The sequence below is a fragment of the Taurulus bubalis genome (genome assembly GCF_910589615.1).
Source record: "Taurulus bubalis genome assembly, chromosome: 10".
Taxonomy (NCBI): Eukaryota; Metazoa; Chordata; class Actinopteri; order Perciformes; family Cottidae; genus Taurulus; species Taurulus bubalis.
Window position 1 is genome coordinate 10865202 of NC_136598.1, and position 19838 is coordinate 10885039.

The 19838-nt window shown below is 43.9% G+C and overlaps 1 protein-coding gene across 1 annotated transcript in view; it reads left to right on the forward strand.

The window, feature by feature from the left end:
• nectin1b (nectin cell adhesion molecule 1b) overlaps positions 1-19838 on the forward strand; it is a gene marked incomplete at both ends in the record, with an annotated part of 146630 nt that overhangs the window by 97216 nt on the left and 29576 nt on the right. The window contains 2 exons of the mRNA XM_079225165.1: positions 16116-16263; positions 17895-17990. Coding sequence (XP_079081291.1) covers positions 16116-16263; positions 17895-17990 — 244 coding nt within the window. The remainder of the gene's footprint in view (positions 1-16115; positions 16264-17894; positions 17991-19838) is intronic.

A 19838-nucleotide genomic window follows, 5' to 3' on the forward strand; every position in this document is an offset into this window, starting at 1 on the left:
TTTTCATCTAGACTGAATGGATCATCTGTGCATTTGGTGTTTGAAACAAGCCCACCGGGGGCCTCGCTTCCAGTCCGCCTTGAAATTACAGGCAGCTCCACTGAAACCGAACAAAGAAACATGTGGCTGTAAATGGTGCCGCGAACCTCCACATGGTAGCATTTTGTGGACGAGACCATTTAGCGACTTGTCTCCGGAGCAGTTCCCCTGATTTCCACACGATTTACCAGCCAAAAACCGACGCTGCACTTTATGTTTATCATCTTCTCTCACTGTCGCGTGATGGTTGGTGGCAACGCTGCAATCATTGCAATGTCCGGGTACAACAAGTTGTGGGACAGAGCAGGGCTCTTCACTCTGTGTCAGCTTTGAGTTCCTTTGAGCCTCTGAGGTGTGTTTCAATGCATATACGTTTTCAAGTTAGACTCACCATTGTTTGCAGCTGTCACACACTGCGGCGATTGTTGTGACTTGGAACACGGCATGAATTAAGATTCCAGGCAGTCACGATACATACAGCATCATCACACACGGCACATTTTTCAATCTGCCCAAGCAGTAGGAACAAAATCTATAGTTTTTCCTTGAAATGAAATATGAAGCTTTGATGTGAGGGAACATCTTCATTAAGTCTTGATGGACTTAACTGAACTGGGTCTCTGCTGTCAAGGTAGGGTTAAGGTTAGCTGTGTTTGCTTTGGATTCTGGGAGGCACAGTGTGTGTTTGCTTGGCTCTCGGAGAATAATAAAGTATGCTTTTACTGAGCCGTCTTGACATTTTTTTCTTTTGCCACAACCAAGCAGTTTCCAAAAGTAACAAACAGAGTCCGTAGAAGGCAAGTGAGTAAATGTTTAAAGCTTGTGGTGTTTCAGTGTACTGTACAACTGCAGAGATTATTTTTTAACTCTATGTGTGCACATTCAGGCCCATTTTGTGTACTGGTTTGAAAACAAGGTCTATATGAAGTAAAAAAAAAAAAAAAAAGACTGCACTGATTATGTTTCGAAGGACTTGCACAGCTTTAATTTCTTTGGATGTCGTTTTTCTCTTTCCTTCTCCCCGTGCACTTTCCCCTCACAGATTTCCCACCACAGATAATTTCCAGTGACCATGGGAGAGTCTTGAGATTCCCTGGCAGTATTTAGCAGTGGAAGTAAGTAGCTTCAGCAGCTCGATGAAATGCCTTTGAAACTCCGGTGTCTGTCTGATCACCCGTGTGCTCGGAGCACCGCTGTACTCGGACGGGGTGAGGGGGTGATGGTATGCGTGCAGAATCCTAATAGTTACCCCTGTTACGTGGGCTGAAGCAGATCTGAGTTCAGGCAGCTTCTGTGAGGGAGACTAGACTAGAATCCAGAGGGCAGGTCAGGTATGCTCTTAAATATCCATCTATCTGCCTGTGGAAAATACTCAGCATACCAGTGCATAATGTAAATCAGAGTGAAGTAGAAGAAAATATTCTTGAACACTCGACTCATCTTTCTTTTAAATACCATCTCAATTCCAGTGAATACACAGAGACTTAAATCCTCTGTTGAGATTGCTCAAGCATTTCTTTACCTGACCTTCATGGCAGAAATCTCAAATAGCTCTCCTCCACATTGACTGTAATAGCCTTACAATTGCGGCTTGAGGTGATGGGTCGTATGTCCCGGCGGTCATTCTTTGCTAGGTCAGCACAGTCCTGAATGGCTCTAACCCACTCGGCTCGAGCCTTATGTTCCTTTTCTCGAATCAGAAGAACAGATTTCAGCTCCATGTGGGGATTAGATTTTTTTAGACAATAACAGCTCGTCGACACATAGATACTTAGCGGTGGAGGTGGGGATTGTTGAGAGACAGAGAATCCCCAGTGTGAATTTTAAGAGGTTTATTTCCACCTGGAACGTTCAGTATGCACCCGTTCTGTGTTGTTCTCTTTTCCTTCCTCGTCTGTGGGAGCAAGGAACACAGGTCGAAAGCATTTCATCCACACATCGATTGCTCCCTCCACCGTGAGTGCCGCATCATGTTTTTCACTGAAGTGTTTGCCTGAAATCTCAAGCACTGTGGAAACAGTCAATTGTGGAGTTATTATAGCAACCTGGCTTTCCATAAACCACAATGAACTGCACATCAGTGCCAGCCTGTGGTATCTGCATTCCAGTGGAGCAGCAGGGAGGCTGTGCCTACCAGCGCAATTGTTGTGGCTCCCTTACAGCTGTTATAGTCACTGCATAAAGGTTGGTATGAACATGTATATATATGTAGCATGAAGACATCTCTCCTGCAGATGCAAATAGGAAACCAGCCTGGTGGGATTCAACAGTCAGAAACATGTTTACATCGGTTGTCTGATTCTGTATTTTTGTTTTGTATCTTGTCATACATTTTTAGTTTGGAATCACAACAACATGATGGGTCATTCTAATCAGGTGTTATTAGTAAATGCATGTATCATTGTCATTGCTAAAGCAAAATATTTTTATAAAATTATCTTTCAACAAAATAGGCTTAAAACCCTGCCAGGTCTGAGCATCTTTTCTTCTTCTTCTTTTTTTTGGTCCACATGGTCTCCTTGTGTGAGTTTTTTGCATGTACATCAACACTTCAATGCACAATCATGAGATTTATAGACCTACAATTAATATATTTTCCACGATAAACTGGGCTCAGAATATGTATGACGCAGTGATGTCACACAAATGTAAACATAGTTATATGACCATGAATACAAAAGAAAAACTGCAATGCAATCTCACAAATATGTATTCAAATTACACAAAGCACAATAGTGTCCAAGACTGTGTACAATTCTAATTTGTTTTGTGCCATGAAGCTCCATTTATTCTTATGTCACTTCCTGTCTAACTGGCAAATCAATGTATTTAACTATATTTTTTTTCATTCCCATTATTTTTAAACAATGCTATTCACATGCGTAAACAATCTACACATTATTTATTGCACTCACAATATTCTACTTACTATTTTGGTTGTGGCCCAAGCAGCACAGATCTCCATGGTATGGTACCAGGGTGTGGTAAATATCATGTGCATCCACATGTGCGTGGCCTCTGAGATCGGCACTATTACGCACATGTGCAGTCAGCAACACAGCTGGGATACGTCTAGCCCTCGGTAGCCTTTAGCTCACGGCTTATAACAACAACAACTCCTTTCAACATTGATAAATAACCACAGAAGATGTTCGTTGTTGGTTTCATAAAGTCTCGAAAATACACTCTTGTTCCATGCTGGATAACAACCTTCTGAAAAGGGATATGACTGCACCGAAACCCTCCGTTGTGTCCAACGTCCGACGTAGCGTTCTAGAGGCATTCTAAAAATAGCAAATGTGGTATTGTTGTGTCGTGGGCGGCATTGCCACGCGGTAGTAGTAGGACTCTGGATTACTTTGCTTGTTCAATGGCTAACTAAACACCAATCTACTAGCCACAAAAATGTTAGCGTCGACTAGAAATGCTCTGCGGGTCGTCCTTTAATCAAAGGAACAGCGGTTCGATCCCCGGCTCCGCTAGTCGATGTCAAAGTGTCCTTGAGCAAGACACTTAACCCCAAATTGCTCCCGCAGTCTGCGGCGTATGAATGGGTCTGAATGATTAGATAGTTCTGATGGGCTGGTGGCACCTTGCATGGTAGCTCCTGCCATCAGTGTGTGAATGGATGAATGATGACATGTAATGTTTAAGCACTTTGCGTGGTCGCGAGACAAGAAAAGAGCTATACAGGTGTATTCGATTTACCTTTTCACATGCCCTCTTTATGCACTTTTCTTGCATCTGAATTGAAACGACCTTCTGAACAGAAAACACATAATGTAAAATTATAAATATATATATTTAAATGGGGTGAAGTTAGGGTTATTCCTGTACAACATCATTAATATGTTAGATAACAGCCGGTCTACGAATAATTTTACTCGTGCAGTTTCCAGAGCCTTTATGAGTTTTTTTGTGGAAATGCTATTTTTGTTCCTAAATTGGAGATGAGACACATCCGTTGGGGAGGACATCATTTCAGAATTACATGAACGGTTCAGTTACATACGCATTACTTTTATGCATTTATGGCCAAAGATGTTCATACATTTTAAAAGATTTTCTACCTTCCCAACCAAACTGGGAAAAGCATCATCAGACAAGTCTTGCCATGTTGGAGGACTTGCTTGTTTACTTTTGTCTCTACTCTAAACTGATGGGGACAGACGAGATGGTTATCTCAGAGATGGTCATGTCAGAGATGGTCATCTCTTGAGTCTTTTTTCCAAGTAACTTTAGAAAGACGTCATGTCCCGAGGGCATGTTTTGTTGTTGCTCTGCATTGATCAGTCCAAGGGTTAATTATGGATGCCATTTAGTGAAATCTCTTTTTGACTGTTGGATCATCCCTTGAGCTGCTTTCTCTGGAAGTTTATGTGTTGTTGCTTTATGGCGTACACAGCACTGCAGATGGAATAGCACAGGAAATAATAACCGCAGTTAACAGCTTTAAGATGAGAAAATAAAAGCCTTATTGTCATTAAATTATAGCATACTGTAATGAGAATTAATCTTACCTTTGGTCGACATTCATTATCACTAAGTGATGAATCTAAAAATACCAAACACAGGAGAGACGTTCTCAGACTGCTAACCATCTCCTGCTTCACATCGGGAGCAAATTGAGGTTCAGCATTTTGCCTTGGGACATTTCAACATGGAGATTGAACCGCCGACCTGCTGACTGGTGGACGACCACTACATCTACTGAGACACGGCCACCCCAATCAATCACAACATTTAGGTGATTTCTAATTAAGATTTGGAAAATGATTTCTGTGTAGATGACAACAACCCTGTGACCAGTGTGATAAAGAGTTCCAGTTCCTGGATGAAAGCATTTTTAATCACCAGATGCTATTAGAATATAGTTTTCATTTTGATTAATTACTTGACATTCAGATAAATATACTGAACAGTGAACTGTACCTCAGACTTCCACCGTGTAACAACGTCTTCTAACCATAGTTTTTTTTAGCGATTTCTATTTCAGTATTATTTTGATCATCTCAGGGGACAACCGCATGGCTACGGCAACCTTAAACAAATCATACATTTTATTCAATTTACTCTGAAAATACTATTCTGAAAAGGTCAAACCTGCAGAGATGGATGGAGACTTCATTGAATCATGTTAAGCACACCTTTTAAAACTGTACCTGGAAAATAAAAAAGCTGCTACCAATCTTCATCAAGCTGGTAGTCTCAGTTATTAAAGGTGCTATGGTTCCTTCGGTTAGCTGATTAGAAATCTCTTCTGAGTTCATATGCTGAATCTTCTTCTTCTTTCCGTTTATAGCATGTGCAATATTGACCAGTCATGTTCACACAGGCTTTGGTTGAATGCAGGTTAACAGTCTGTGTCGCGAGTAAAACAAGTGGAAAGCATTGGCCATAGAGCAATCTCCGAAACCACCGGCTACTGTCTGATGCCAATTTAGCTTTTTATAGGTTGGTAATCAGACTGTAAATAATGAGCAGCGCACTGAAAAGGAAGTCGTCTCCCGGAAATCCGCTGGGTACACCGAAAACCCTAATACAGCTCCTTGTCCCCAGAGGAGGATCCGCCGTCATACAGATCGCCGTTGGGTTCTGAGATTAGTTGGTAAATCAAAAAAGCTCTGTAAAAATGCTTAGGACAAAAGCACGCAATAAACTGTGAAAAGGTAAACAGTGCAGCTGATGACAGATACCCTGGGACAATGACTCTGTGGAGGAGAAATATATTCATAATCAAAATGTCAGACAGGGGAGAAGCGCTTTCCAAATGCATATTGAAGAGTGATTTCTTATGCTGCTGGTGTGCATTCAGAAAACAATGGTAATTTTCCCAGAGAGAACACAAGCGGTCCAGTCTAGGAATATAAATATATTGTATTTCAGATCTAACACTCAACCACAAAGAGGTTCTTTTTACATTTGAGTGTGTACGCTCCTCGAGATGACACACTTGCTTAGCAGCGGGTGCAGCAAAAGGGGGCCGGCCTCTGGGATGGGATCTGCAGACTCGCCAGCCCTGAGTGTTGCTAAATTGAAAAGCTGCTCTCGAACACATCCAGACTGACTGGGTTACTCTGTCAGCTTTTAACCAGGCAAAGGAAATTACAGCCTTGACCTCGTGGCGCTTGCCGAGTAGAGACACTGAGAAGTCATTTTGCTTACAAGGAGAAGAAGGTAGGGTGGTGGGGGGGGGGCAAGGTGGAGGCAAGGGTTGCAGATCTGTTTAAGCACCACAGTCCCTCCAGTTTAGAGCTGGGAGCAGCCAATACATTAACATTCAACATGGAGAGGAGTTCAGCTAGGGCATGAAAGAGCTCGAGAGCTCGAGAGTGCCCGCTAAAGCAGACAGGGAGCCCTATCACCGACGCTGCAAGGCCAGCTCTTCTTTTATACAGGGTCGAAGACGTTTTTTTAGATTAATGGGGAGGCACGGCGGAGGAGACCGGCAGCACAGCTACTGTACACTTCAAATCTCCCCTGTCATAAAACAGAAAAACAGCCTCCTATTGGGCAATCTGCTATGTATATGTTTTCTAATTAAAGTGCACGAGTGAACAAGCCAGTGGGCAGAACGGATGGAAAAGGATGTAGCCTAGCTCTTAAAGCAAGCTATTACACTCTGACAGCAGCTACCGGCTTCCTGAAGTTAATAAATGAGCGCAATTCACTTCCTGGAGCGATGCTGCGGTTTATTCCCCCATTAGGAGGCAGTGGCCCACCCATTCCAATCATCCTTTAATTAGACCTGTTGTTATTTAGGCTGTCACAGGAGGTAATACCTCATGACAGCGTCAGGATCAACTTGGCAGCCCGCAATCTCGCATCCATTGACAGGGGATCTGGCGCCACTTGTCGCCCGCTTCATCTACCCCGCCGGACCCGACGGAGCGCCGGGCCCTTCCAGACGTTGTCTGCGAGGTCACACAGAGCTTGTCTTTCGTTGCCGTTGAGCGTCGGCTTTTTAAACATGGGAACATGCTAATTGTTGTTGTTGTTTTTTTTATCGAAGGCTTGTGATTACTTCCCCAGATTGCTTAAATGTGGCATTGAGTCACAACATTGAACAGGGAGAGGCTGTAAAGTAGAACAGACTCGCTCAGCGGGCTTTTATTCAGCCATGCAGCGACATCCATTCATTGGTCTGGTCCTTAACTGCAAGTGGCTGTCTGAGAAAATAAAACTAAATTAAACCAAATGACAAATCTGATAAAACTAAATAAAAACGGCCGTTATGGCATTGTGTCGTACTCTGGCCTCAGGTGTTTCTCATGGCGGCCCAGCAGGGCCAGAGACAGTTAAGTTCATAATGGGCCTGGTTTCCTCTTAATAAACACGTCCCATGTGTTCACAATTTGCGTTTAATGAAGTGCCGCCCTCTGCGGAGCGAGACAGAACCACCATCGCAGATATCACGACCCCTCTGCTCCCACTGCCTCCCGGCTCCCTATTGCATCGGTGTCTGAGAGGTGGTGCAGAGGACGGACCATCAGTGTGAATCTGGGAGAAATGGGACGGAGAAGAGGATGACACCAGGAACCCCTCAGCTCCCAGAGGAGACAGTTCTGGAAACATTGGACTTTAACGAGATTACCAACTGGGGAAGGGGGGCGGGTTGTGAGAGAGAGACAAAACAGCATGTGCCGCTTGGAGTTGGCAGCATGAAATACAGATTTATGAACTCTATTAAACCACATTTCTTTCTCTTTATTGGGGCCTGCAGCATTTACCCAATGTGTGTGGGGGGAGAAGGGCAGAAAAGAAATCTCCTCCAGATAAATTACAAACAGCCTGGGCATTCACTTGCACATAAGGTAGCTGTACAACTCATGAATAGAGAGATAAAAAGCAACCAGACACCTTGACCGTTTCACTCTCCTGGTCGGACGGTTACTCGTGCAGGCCGAACTCGAGAGCAAAAAGAAAAAAAAAGCAGCCACTGTGGTCTTTGGAGCAGGTGGCCATCTCAGACTGGCATCGCTGAGGTGGAGCTGGCATGGGTTTGGAGCCAGACTCTCAATCTGTCCACTTGAAAACTCCCCAGTATTGCTGGAAAGTATTACAGCCCCTGTGGAGGAGATGGCAATTACAATTTCTGATGGGAAAGAGAGAGAGAGAGAGAGAGAGAGAGAGAGAGAGAGAGAGAGAGAAAAAGAGAGAGAGAGAGAGAAAGAGAGAGAGAGAGAGAGAGAGAGAGAGAGAGAGAGAGAGAGAGAGAGAGAGAGAGAGAGAGAGAGGGGAGCAGCTTCCATTCTTGGAATATGATCAGACCTGTGACTGGAACATTTTTATACAAAGCGCCACCACACAAATGTCCTCTTAACGCCATCAGTGTGATGCCTATAGTTTTCAGGTTCTCTAGAGCCTGCACTTCCTTTTTTACTGTCAGATTGCCAGTGGGGACTGTACATTTAAAGGCATTAAGCTGTGAATTGTCTTCCCTATGCCAGTGTTTGATGAACCACACCAGACCTCAGCAGGTACATGGCAGCGTCCTGCTGTAAAAAAAGAAGAAGAGAAACCTGCTACCATTTAAATCCCGCATTCTGTGACGGATTGAATTGGGAGTGGGCACAGCCCGCTCCAGCTGGAGACTGCTCACCCTTTGGCCTCTCACCTGAACTCTCCCTGCTCCGGTATGTGTGACTAACATGTTCTATGGGAGACGGGTAACACTAGAGCCCACATGTTTTGGCTATCGAGTGCAGCTGGCGCAGGAGATTACACCGTTTTCACACATTTGGACGGCGCAGACGCTCCATTGCTGTGTCACTCTGCATGTGGGTCACATTTAATCAAAAATGAGGGGCCAATGAGCAGCAGTGAGGAAGTAATCAATTTTCAGACCAGAGCTTCAGCTGGTCAGCTGCTTTCTTTGCTCCATAAAAATGGAGCCAGATCTTTCGCTAAGTAGTAACCACCCCCCTGTTGGGAGCGTGCATGGACATCTGTAGGCTCTGCCTGAGGATTGAATAAGTAATAATCACATGCAAAGCATTTATTCACCGCATCCTCCACCCCCCACATCGAATCCCATGAGACCTCTGGCAGGCTGAACGACTGAACTCTGCGGCAAACAGAAGAACCTGCTGGGGAGAAGTTGCACTCAGCCAATGATGCCCTTCTTGATGGATTGCCAGGGAAATGTGATTCTCCTCAGGCAACCAGCTGACATAAACGTAATGCCACAAAGCTCATCAAAGCCGACGGAGGACTATGTGCAGGCCTGTACTCTATGTTTGGCTGTGCAGCAGAGAAAAACAAAAGCTCATACATCTGGTGCAGTTCAGTGAACTCTGGGGAGGGGGGTCGATGTGACAAGACTGAAGATTGCCGCCACCTCAAAGGGACCTGCAGCCACAGAAAAGCCAAGGTCAAGTCCCGTCAGCTCAAATGTTCCACAGTGGTGGAGCGACCGCACAGAGGGAGCCGCTGCATGGATGGGTGCATTACAGTTATTGAAAATCAATAGCAATCTTTCAGTGGCGGCCACAAGACATATTTCAACAACAGCCTTTACTCAATAGAGTTTGGTCAAATTTCATGCCAGTTTTCCACTGGTGAAAACATCATAGGAGGTCAAAAGGGTTATTTATACAAGTGTCTTGGTTTTGGTGACGCCTTTATGATGAGAGCTCATGTTTTGCTTTAAATGTTAGACAATGCTCTCTGTACTTTCTAAGGATTTGTTTCTGTGCCCCCTTGTGGCCCAAATTGATAAATTAAACTTACAGAAGCAATACCATAATGTACAAATACTCTAGTACAGGGGACTTTAAATGTGTACTTATGTAAAACACATATGTAGGCTATGAACAGAGAAATGTACCAACATATCAAAATGTTAAAAGTTTTGCATTAGTCTCTCTGAAATGTAGCATTGTAGTATAACATTGAAATAACACAGCAAAGTGCAATCACAGGAAAGTTCCACCTTATATATTTTAACAATACATTCCAGATTCTGCTAAATAAACTGCAGTTGCTGCTTTGTTGGTTTGATTGTTTGTATGTCTGTCAGCAGGATTACTGAAAAACCTTCTGCCCCAAATTTTTATGAAAACTTGGTTGAATGGTGTAGCATGGACCAAAGAATAACCTGTTTGTATTGGCCTTGGCTGAGGTCTGCGCTCTTATCTTCTGAGATTTTTCCTGGACAAAGAGTGGAGCCTACTCTATCTAACATTCAGCTTTACAATCTGTAAAATCACTACACATCTGGTATTTCATTTAAAACCAGGTTTGGTTTATTGTTTTTAGAGGTGAAGGTAAAGCCTTCTGGTTTTAAAGATCATTTACATTAATACAATTCTAGATTAATGCATGATATAACAATCCTCAGTTGCTGCTTTTACTTATCCTTATTCTACAATTTAAGTATATATGTACAGTATATCAGTTCTCACCATGAATGGTGTGGATTATATCCTACAGAATTCATTGGAAAGTGGGCCCTTTTGAAGAAAAACTTGAGATTGTTCCAAACCAAACCCAAAGCAGATTTTATATTATTAATATTATTGATCTATAGCAGCGGTTCCCAAACTTTTTAGGCCACGCACCCCCTTCTACATCCCGACCGGGTTCACGCACCCCCAATACCCCACACCTTTAAAAAAAACGCAACAGAGCCTATTTATAGTCGCATAAAATCGGACCAATGCGAGAACTGTTTGCTCGCGCGTGGCGTTTGTTACAAGATTAGTCCGCTGTATAAATTTCAGTTACACAAGGCGTCGCTTTTTAAGAGCAATAAGGATGGCGAGGACACACGCACAGGCTCAGAGGCAGATTGCATTTCACATGTATTTACTTAAACACAGTAAGCCACGTAAAGAACAAAGAGTGGCACATGCATAGGCACAGAAACTGATATAAATAAAAAAGGAGGAGTCCATATGAGCAAGAGAGATAGAGAGGGAGGGAGAGAAAGTGAGAGACGTGAGTCTCTCACTTTGAGAGACTCACGTCTCTCCCTTTCTCCCCCTGAATGAGACTGCAATTGTTTTAGGCTGTTTTATAACTCTTCCAATTTTGATCTAAAAAATGTAAGGGGCTTCTGACTTGCACTGGCATGCTTAGTGTTCAGGTGGCGGCGCAAATAAGAGGCTGTTAGCCAGAACTCCCGGTCGATTTCTTCTCCCGGTCTCTCCCCAACGCACCTCTCCGTTTCTCTCCCTCCGGTTCCTCACTCTCTCTCTCTCTGTCCCTCTCCTCTTTTATTACTGATAGCTTCAGATGTCCCACCTGACAGCTTCCCCGATTTCAGCCAGTTTAACATATTTTCATGGATGTTGCTGAATGAATGAAATGACGTTAGGTGCACAAGCTAGGCTAGCTAGTGTGTACTAAAAGACAGTCTGGCGGCCGGACCGGAAGTGCATCTATTTATTAAATTGTACGTTTTTAATTTTAAATTTCAATCTTACAAAGGGAATTTTTATAATGAAAAAATCCTACTTAATTTTTTTTAAATTATGTTTAATATTAATTATTACACCATTAGACCACCATTATATTTTTACTCTCGAGTACATCCCTGATCTATTGGAACAAAAAAGGCTAACTGCTAGTGAGCTTGTCAGAGAGGGTGCATTATTTTGCCCCCTGCGAGTTATTCTTTCAGCACCTTTCTGAGAGGATTACCAAACATGAAAGAAGCATGACAACGCGGTAAAATTGGGCAACCATAGCTACCCAAACAGGTAGCAGGTTGAGCAGTACAACAGTGAGGTGCAGGTATGTGCTCGGACAAAAAAAGATACAATGATTAGATTCAGCTGGGGGAATTTCATTTTCTGTAAATTGTGATTTGTGTTAAATTGACACGTCTCACGCAGTGAGTTGAGAGACTAATATCCCTACGACCTGCACAGTGTTAATTGTTCTGTTTTCCTGCTGAAGGTGTAGATAATGATGGTGTTGGTAATGGCACTGGTGGAGGCTGTGAAAGCAGGACGCAGAGACATGGCATGTACAGTATCTCGGCCCCCGTGCCCATTGCTGATGCCAATCCACCGTTTATTCTCCAACAAGAACAAAGGAAAGCCCTCTTCATGCAGCACCGACTGTTGTGTGCAGCAGCAAGGGCGAATTTCCAAACGATAGCTGTTACGGGACGAAGTCATTTGGCATCAGAGAATACTATAGTGAATACTGAGACTCTGCGAATGATGAGAACCACAGTGCAGAGGCTGTGTCTCTAATCATGAGTGTTTGTCGGTGACTCATTTGACTGTGTTGTTTCCAGATCGCTTATTGTTTTCTTTAAACTCTTGCAGCACCTGGACAGCTGAACTCCAAATTCTCCCTCTTGTCTTGACGCTCTTATATTCCTGCTGACCTTGAGTGGTTTTGGCAGGAACCCAGGTTCACACTATCAAAGGACTGGTTAAAAAAACAATTTTAAATTGTTTATAAAAAATAAAGAAAATAGCTCTGTGTTTAGATGTGATAAGAACTGGAATAATTTTAATGAAACAGATTTTAACTTTGTAGTCCTTCCAGCATTTTTTTCAAATGTTCAGCAATTCATGCCCTTGAAAATACATTCCCAGCAGTGAAACCGTCAGGATCCAGTTAGCTGGTACAGTTGCACCTTACTTAGATTTATTGATTTTGACAGGGGGTGCATCCCATGTCTCTTAATTGCATCCCTGTTTCCCTCACTTGCGTCTTTTCCTTGCATCCTTAGTCCCTCCCTCCCGAGATGCATCGCGAGACCTAAGGAAACCATGCAAGGAGAGAGGACACTAGGAAATATGGTTTAAGAGACATGAGACTTTCCTCTGGAGCGTCACGTGAAGCGTCACGTGAAGCGTCACATGAACGTGAAGCGACGTTAGTTTCTGATGACTGCCGGCTTTAACAGCCAGAGAGACTTTTGATGGAGTTTGTGTCTGTAAACATGATCAGTTACTGGAGTTGTTTTCTGGTCCGGACCGTTTTTAGCGAACATTCCAATAAAAATCCACTTAAAAGATTGATAAATGTGATAATAAATGTGATAATAACGTATAATGTTTTCAGTTTATTTTGTGGTGTTAAACTACTACTTATACTAATAAATACACAGTTATCATCAGTCTCAGAGTGGAGATGTTTTCTCTGTAGTCTGTTACGTGTTAAACAAACTGCATTGAGTATTTATAAAAGACAAATCTTTTTATAAATGAAGAAAGTTGTTTGTGGTCATTTTGTTGTTCATACCTAAAATGAATATACATTTTAACCAGATGGTGAATCAGAAAACAGATCTAATATATAACTTGAGTTTAATCTGTGATCATCTTCACTCCAGCGATCAAGACGATCATGATGATCATCAATGAGGGGGCGTATTCAGCGTTAAAACACTTCCTGAAAGCCCGCTCTCATGCCTCCTTGCTCCTCGATCCTCACTCCTTTAGAGCAGAATAAGAGATTTGGGGCGGCCGTCAATATGGCAGCGCAGAACAATTTCCGGTTCAATCGCGGAGCAAGGAAACAACAATTAAGAGACTTGGGATGTATCCCATATTTGGCTTTGGTAGCGACCTGTCAACTACAAAGTGTTGCACCGTAAACATATTTGCTTTATTTCACTCTAAATGAGACCAGAATTTAGTAAATGAACATCATGCTGTATTGAAGAAGACTTGCAACTAGCAATTGAGACCATAACACCATGTTTACAATGTTTACTGAGGGAATAAATTGAGTCATTTTCTCAGAGACTTCTATACAATCAGACTTCTTGTTGCAACCAGAGTCATCGCTCCCTGCTGGCAATTAGATAGAATGCAAGTTTAAAGGACTTCCACATTGGCTTCACAGAACAGAAGGTTGCTGCCTACTTTGACTTCTGTGGAGCGTAGCTCTTCCTTCTGTGATAAGATGATCCCAGGTCAGCATCATTGCGCACTAGCAGAAACGTTTTGCCAAAACAATGGCCGAGTAGGAATCTTGCATGCGATTGGGATGCTTTAATGTAAAACTGGTGTGCTGAAAAAGATGAAAGCTTTAATTTTTGATGATGATTCTGCAGCTGTATAAGAAGCAGACAAAGCACTCAGACTGTGAGCCAGATGGCTCACCCTACCTTTATGAAGGAGGTGACAGTCTAAATCCTGTGTGTGCAGAGTGCCTACGGCTCCACAACAGGGAAATTGCATTCTGATCCAGTCCACTCCTCTGCGTGTTAGTGTTATACAACAGACTATTGTGTCTGGCATTTGCATTAGGGCCATGAAATTCAACCCACTGGCTGTGCCTGTGCGTTGAGACAACAGTAGGAGTTCCGGCTTATCTGTTGCCATGCTATGGCAAGATCACAATGACGCCCGCTCTTCAAAGTTTTTTTTATTAAAAGGCATCACAAGAAAAGAAGGGCATCGTGAGGTTCCTAGAAAACCTATTTAACTTAATTTACTGCGTAGATTCGACACGACGTGACTGAGACCAGAAGACGGAACGTGAAAGCGACAGCAGGAACTGCGGCGCTTCAGGACAAGCTGATGGACACGATACGAGGCCGCTGACTTTGAGGCAGCCGGTGTCGGGTACAAGGTGGGGTAGCGCGTCTGCCATTGTTTGGCCGCGTGTGATAGTAGTCCTCTGTGTATCCGTCATTATGGGCAGTGAATCAAGCGAGCAGGCAGGGGCTGTTGAGGAGAGGCCCCCGGGGAGCGGGGCCTTGTCCAGTCACTACCGGGAGGGACGGCCAGATAATAATGGAGACATCATGAGGGCAAGAGATAGGCTTTCCTTTTCAAAGTGGGAGACGGGGAGAATCTGCAGCGCCCCGTCACAACAGGCTCACAGCCATTGATTGGTCCCTGGCCTGTCTTAAAAAGGACAGCTCGAACCGCTTTTGTCCAGGAAAACAGATGCCAGGGCTGTTTGCCTTCAGAACAAAAAAAGCTCCATTATGCTTCTGAAAAGAGACAACTGTCCTATTTTAGTAATACCTGACATCATCTGGGACACAGTAGAAGAGGTGCTCATGGGACCTGCGATAATTCAGCTTTTCATCTACGTGACAGCAGGCGAATTACATTTTTGATGTATTCTGATCTGCTACAGGACGATTCCTTGTCGATATCAAATGTAAAAGTGTAAAACCAGCAGGCCCTTAAGCGAAGACGTGGCAGTGATTTCAAAGCATGTCCCATTTCTCGCAATGTATCGAGCTGAGACAATTATACGCTGACTGCAGATGATCACAGCCTGGTGCAGTTCTTAAAAGAAATAGCTGACAACAAAGTCTTGAATTTTATCTTTCCACTGTTATTTACTCTGCCTTTTTTATAAGTTAATAGCCTTGGCCCTATCAACAGAACGGTGTCTGGATTATTGAATGCGAAGCAGAGAGGGCAACATCAACAATCTGAAATGTTTACGGGGTCTTGCCGACATGTCATTCCAGCTGACAGTTGCTCACTAACTTTCCCATGTTTTGCTCTCAACAGAATTAGGTGAATTGTTTTATTTTGCAAACCGCACACAGTCTGTCTCTGCAATTCTGGAAATGTATTTTGCACCCATTACCCCCTGCTGGCAAGGACTTTTAAAATATAATAGCTTTGCGTGCTCTTAAGAGTGCATTCGGGTTTGCTGTCAAATCCAAGCCAATTTGGGCTCCTTCTGAACAGTTGACAGAGTGCACATTAGAAATACAGCTGCAGCTTCTGAGTGACCACAACTGCGTGGTATTCATGCAGTGCCAGGGTGAGCAGGACAATGGCCCCATCCTCAAATATGTCTCCCAAAATAATGTGTTTTATGACAGAAAGCCTCAAGCCTGAGAAATACTGCGCCGAATGGCTTGTGAAGAATAGTCTTTTGTTTTTTCTCTTTATTATTTATGTTTTTTATTTCATCAATTGCTGAAGTATGTCTCAAATGTTTTGTGATTTATTGCAAAACCTATTTTTTTCTTGCCATAGACGCGTCATGCAGATGTAAGATTTGTGTGTCTTTGTCCTCACTGCTTTACTGTTTTTTTTTTACTCTTTTTCTTCCGAAGTTCAATCCAGCAGCATCAATTACCCAGGGAGCACCTGTCCTGACACTGTTATTTCTCCTCCTGTCTGCAGAGAAGCCAATGGCGCAGGGTCCCCCGGGTGGCGTTATCGGGATTCTTGGAGGTGTCGTTGCCATCGGACTCATCGTCGGCGTGGCTGTTACTGTTTATATGGTCCATCGGCGACAGCAGAAGACCCGCACTGAGACGGATAATGACCTGTGAGTACCGAGCCTCTGCCAGAGAGTATTGCAGGGGGCTGGACAGGTGGTAAGATTAGGTGTGCACTATACGGTCGGTCCACAAGAGAGAAACACTTTAAAAAAGACAAAACACCCTATTTTTTTTCCCCGGTGAGTTCAGAGACAGAACTACAAACACGTCGCTGCCTCCTTTCCATTCATTCTGAGGCCGATAATCTCCTTCCCCAAACTTCAGCTCATTTTATGACGAACTGACTTTTAAAAGCAAGTTCATTTTTGTTTACTATTGCGCAAACAGTCGATGATTATCATTGAAGCGGCACTCATTAAGTCGTTGCTTGATTGCAATGTGGGCAGAAGTGAAGCCCATTTCCCATTAAAACCCCATTGACTGATTGCAGGAGCATTTGCTTCAGCCTCTCCTTGGGAAAGCTTCACCTCTGTTGAGTTTGTTTGTTAAAGATATCATCAGGAAGTGAAGTGAGATTTTCCGAGAGATTCTCGAGCACGCAGGAGGTCCAGAGGTTGGGCTGTTTCTAAATGCTGTTCGGGGAAACAGTTGTGGCATTATGAAAATGTGTTTTTTATTAGGAACAGTTACGAGCGGATCAAAGATTTGATCATTGTTGTTTGGAAATATACAGACCTAAAATCTCATGCGGGAATGACACAAATCAGATTCAAATATTGATCTCCTTATATTAACACTGAGGTTGTAGTTTGTTAGTTATAGTCTGAACCCTGCAAGAGGCAATGTCAAGTAAGTTAAATTCAGAATGAGTAGAACGTCTTCCGCCGCATCAATTAAGCCAGTCAGACTGCTGTTAAAGATAGATTTAAGGACCCTGTTTCTCTCCTGCTTTATTTACTCCTGCCGCCCCTCCTCCAGCCAACCAGGTAATTTTGTTCTGCCTGCAAACCACAGCCGTGACAATTTTGAACATTGCCAGCTGCCGCCCGTACACAGAGGGGGGAACAACAAGCAACAGAGCTTTGTGAATCCAAAATATCTTCATGTGTTCTTCCAGAGGTGATACAAGTATCTTCCATCTGCTGAGGGAGAATTGAAAGACATCAGTTTTCAACAAAGGAGGAATTGTGAATTTTACTTTGTCTTTAACACCTGGTTGCCACGGTTTCCGCGATGCCCTTGGCAATATTGGGTATGCAAGGTGCAAACCACATCCCCATGGGAATGATGTTGTTGTGTGCAGGGGCTGGCTATGTTCCTCACTGGGAATATTACCAAAACAACTGAGGTCGGGGGTGTGCAGAATCTGGCTGAGGGTGCACATGAGCCTTTAATCAACTCGCATGATGAGATTATAGGGCCTATTTTAGAAGCCCCCCCTCCAGAATCTTGTAATTAATTTGATATTCAAAGCAGCGATGCAGGTTTTTTTTGGCCTCAGAGAACTCCTCCCGCCGCCCGTCTGCAGCTGCCGCAGCGCGCAGCCAGTGGCCCCGCGGCGACCCCAGATAGCACGCCGCCTCTACCGCTCGCCAACACTTTTCAAGACAAATGAAGCACACAGACTTACCTCTCCCATTGCTTTCTGTCTCCTCCTCCCTCCCTGCTAATCTATCTTTCTCTCTCACTCTTGATGCCGAAGTTTAACTGCTCTCTGTTTCCCACTCCCCTCCCTCAGCATTGCTGTTGCTGCTGTGGCTGATAGTTGTGTGACACAGGCTCCAGAGAAGCCAGAGTCCCCCACAAGGAAAGTAGAGGCACCTGACCCCAGTCTGTCCCCCGCTGAATCCTGTCCCCCCGAATCCTCTATTCTGTTGCCCGCATGCAATGGTGGCCTGCAAGTGACCTACTTGAGCACGCCGCTGTGAGCGCTGAGAGCGGTCCATTGACACAATTCAGTCGCCAGACATTCGCAACCGGACTCAACACCTGAAAAGAAATGTCCACATGTCTTTTGACGACGCCCGACAAATGGAGACGTGTGAAGTGAAATTCAAACGTCTCCATTTGGTGCGTGACCCAAAACAATTATAAATCTAGCTCAATAAACAAGTATGAATGAGAATTAAACTCCGTGAAAACAGTGCCAAGATAAATCCAACTCAATTAAGTCTTCAGATCAAATATCCAGCTCCACTCAGAGTTTATCAGATCGGGTGGAGCGTGGACAGAACGGAGCCTTTTTTTGACTTTTTGAGATTGAACTAAGAGTACATATCAAATTGCCATTCAGAGGGAAATCTGTAAACTCATTGCGTCTTTGTTTCACATAATCTGAAACTCACTGATAATGTTAGCGGACCACATTGTGCAACCTCCCTCCTCCTCCTCCTCCTCCTCCTCCTCTTGCTCTCTCACCTCCCTTTTGTGTGCATGATTGTCGTCAACCACGCATGACAAGAGTTCTAGTCGTGTCAGTGCAGTGTAACTGTTGTCATTGCCCCCCACATCCCCCGCTACTCGTAGCTCGGCATGTAGCGAGATGTGATTTAAAGCCCTAGGTGAATATCTGTGTCCATCTTCCTGTGGCATGTCGTCAACACATGTTCAGTGTCTTATGAAGCAACTGTTTACTTTAAATGTGTGATTATGCCAATGCAGATAAGTTGCGGGGCGCATGTGTGGGGGTTTTGTGTAAATGTGGATCAGTCCGACGAGAGATTCATAGTTTTATATGAGTGTCTGGCGTCAGGGTAAAGGGGAACCATTTAGCCAGACTGTTTAATTCTGCATGTTGATGAGCCTGTTAATCAAGCCTGGCCGTTTGATAACATGCCTGGCTGCACCGCCAGTCACGCCTCTGTTTGCCCTCGCAAAGCGGCACATGATGTGACTCGAAATTGGTCAATCCTAATAAATCACCGGCCCTTCAGAGGCTGCACTGGCACAATGGTCGGCTGATTATCAAAATAGATGGGGCATTGTCAAAAGCGATGTTCTCGGAATAATGTGTCCATTGCTCTGTCTTTTGCCCAAGCGTGATGTATGACCTCCAAAACGCCGGAAAAAAGCTCGGCCAATAGTGGCGCCCGTCCCCTGTCCCCCTCCACGCCCCCCGCCCTGGCAAAAATGGATTCACTCACGAGTGTTCCTGACATGCAGCCGGTGTTGACACAGTTGCAAATTCATCACCGGCATGAATCACTTCCAACTTCCCCGGCCCACATTTACTACAACATCTAAAAAGAATCACATGCAGAATGTTAAAAGGGGGGTGGGGGCATTTATGAGCGGGTCGTCATTGTCACCAAACAACATCAACTCTGTTTTCTCAACGTAGGTGCAAATTCTCCCACTTTAGGGGGCTGGAAAGGGGTCTCCTAAGGACTGAAATGTCGGGCCATTGTGATTTTTGGACATTTTAAATTATTAGTAGACCCTCCAGTGAAGTCAAAGTGAAGAAATGGGATTACTGAAGTCTTAAAAATAGATTATCAGCTCAATTTGAATGAGGACACTGGGAGAAGCGATTGGTAGTGGTATTACTTGTACTTGTACCCTTTCATTCCTAAACCACCATTGCTGTGTGTGGAGACCTTTTTAAAATGTGATAAATGATTATTTATTGTTGGACACCTAGCTTTAAGCTGTAACCAAAGTAGGACTGTCTTTCTTGTCTTTG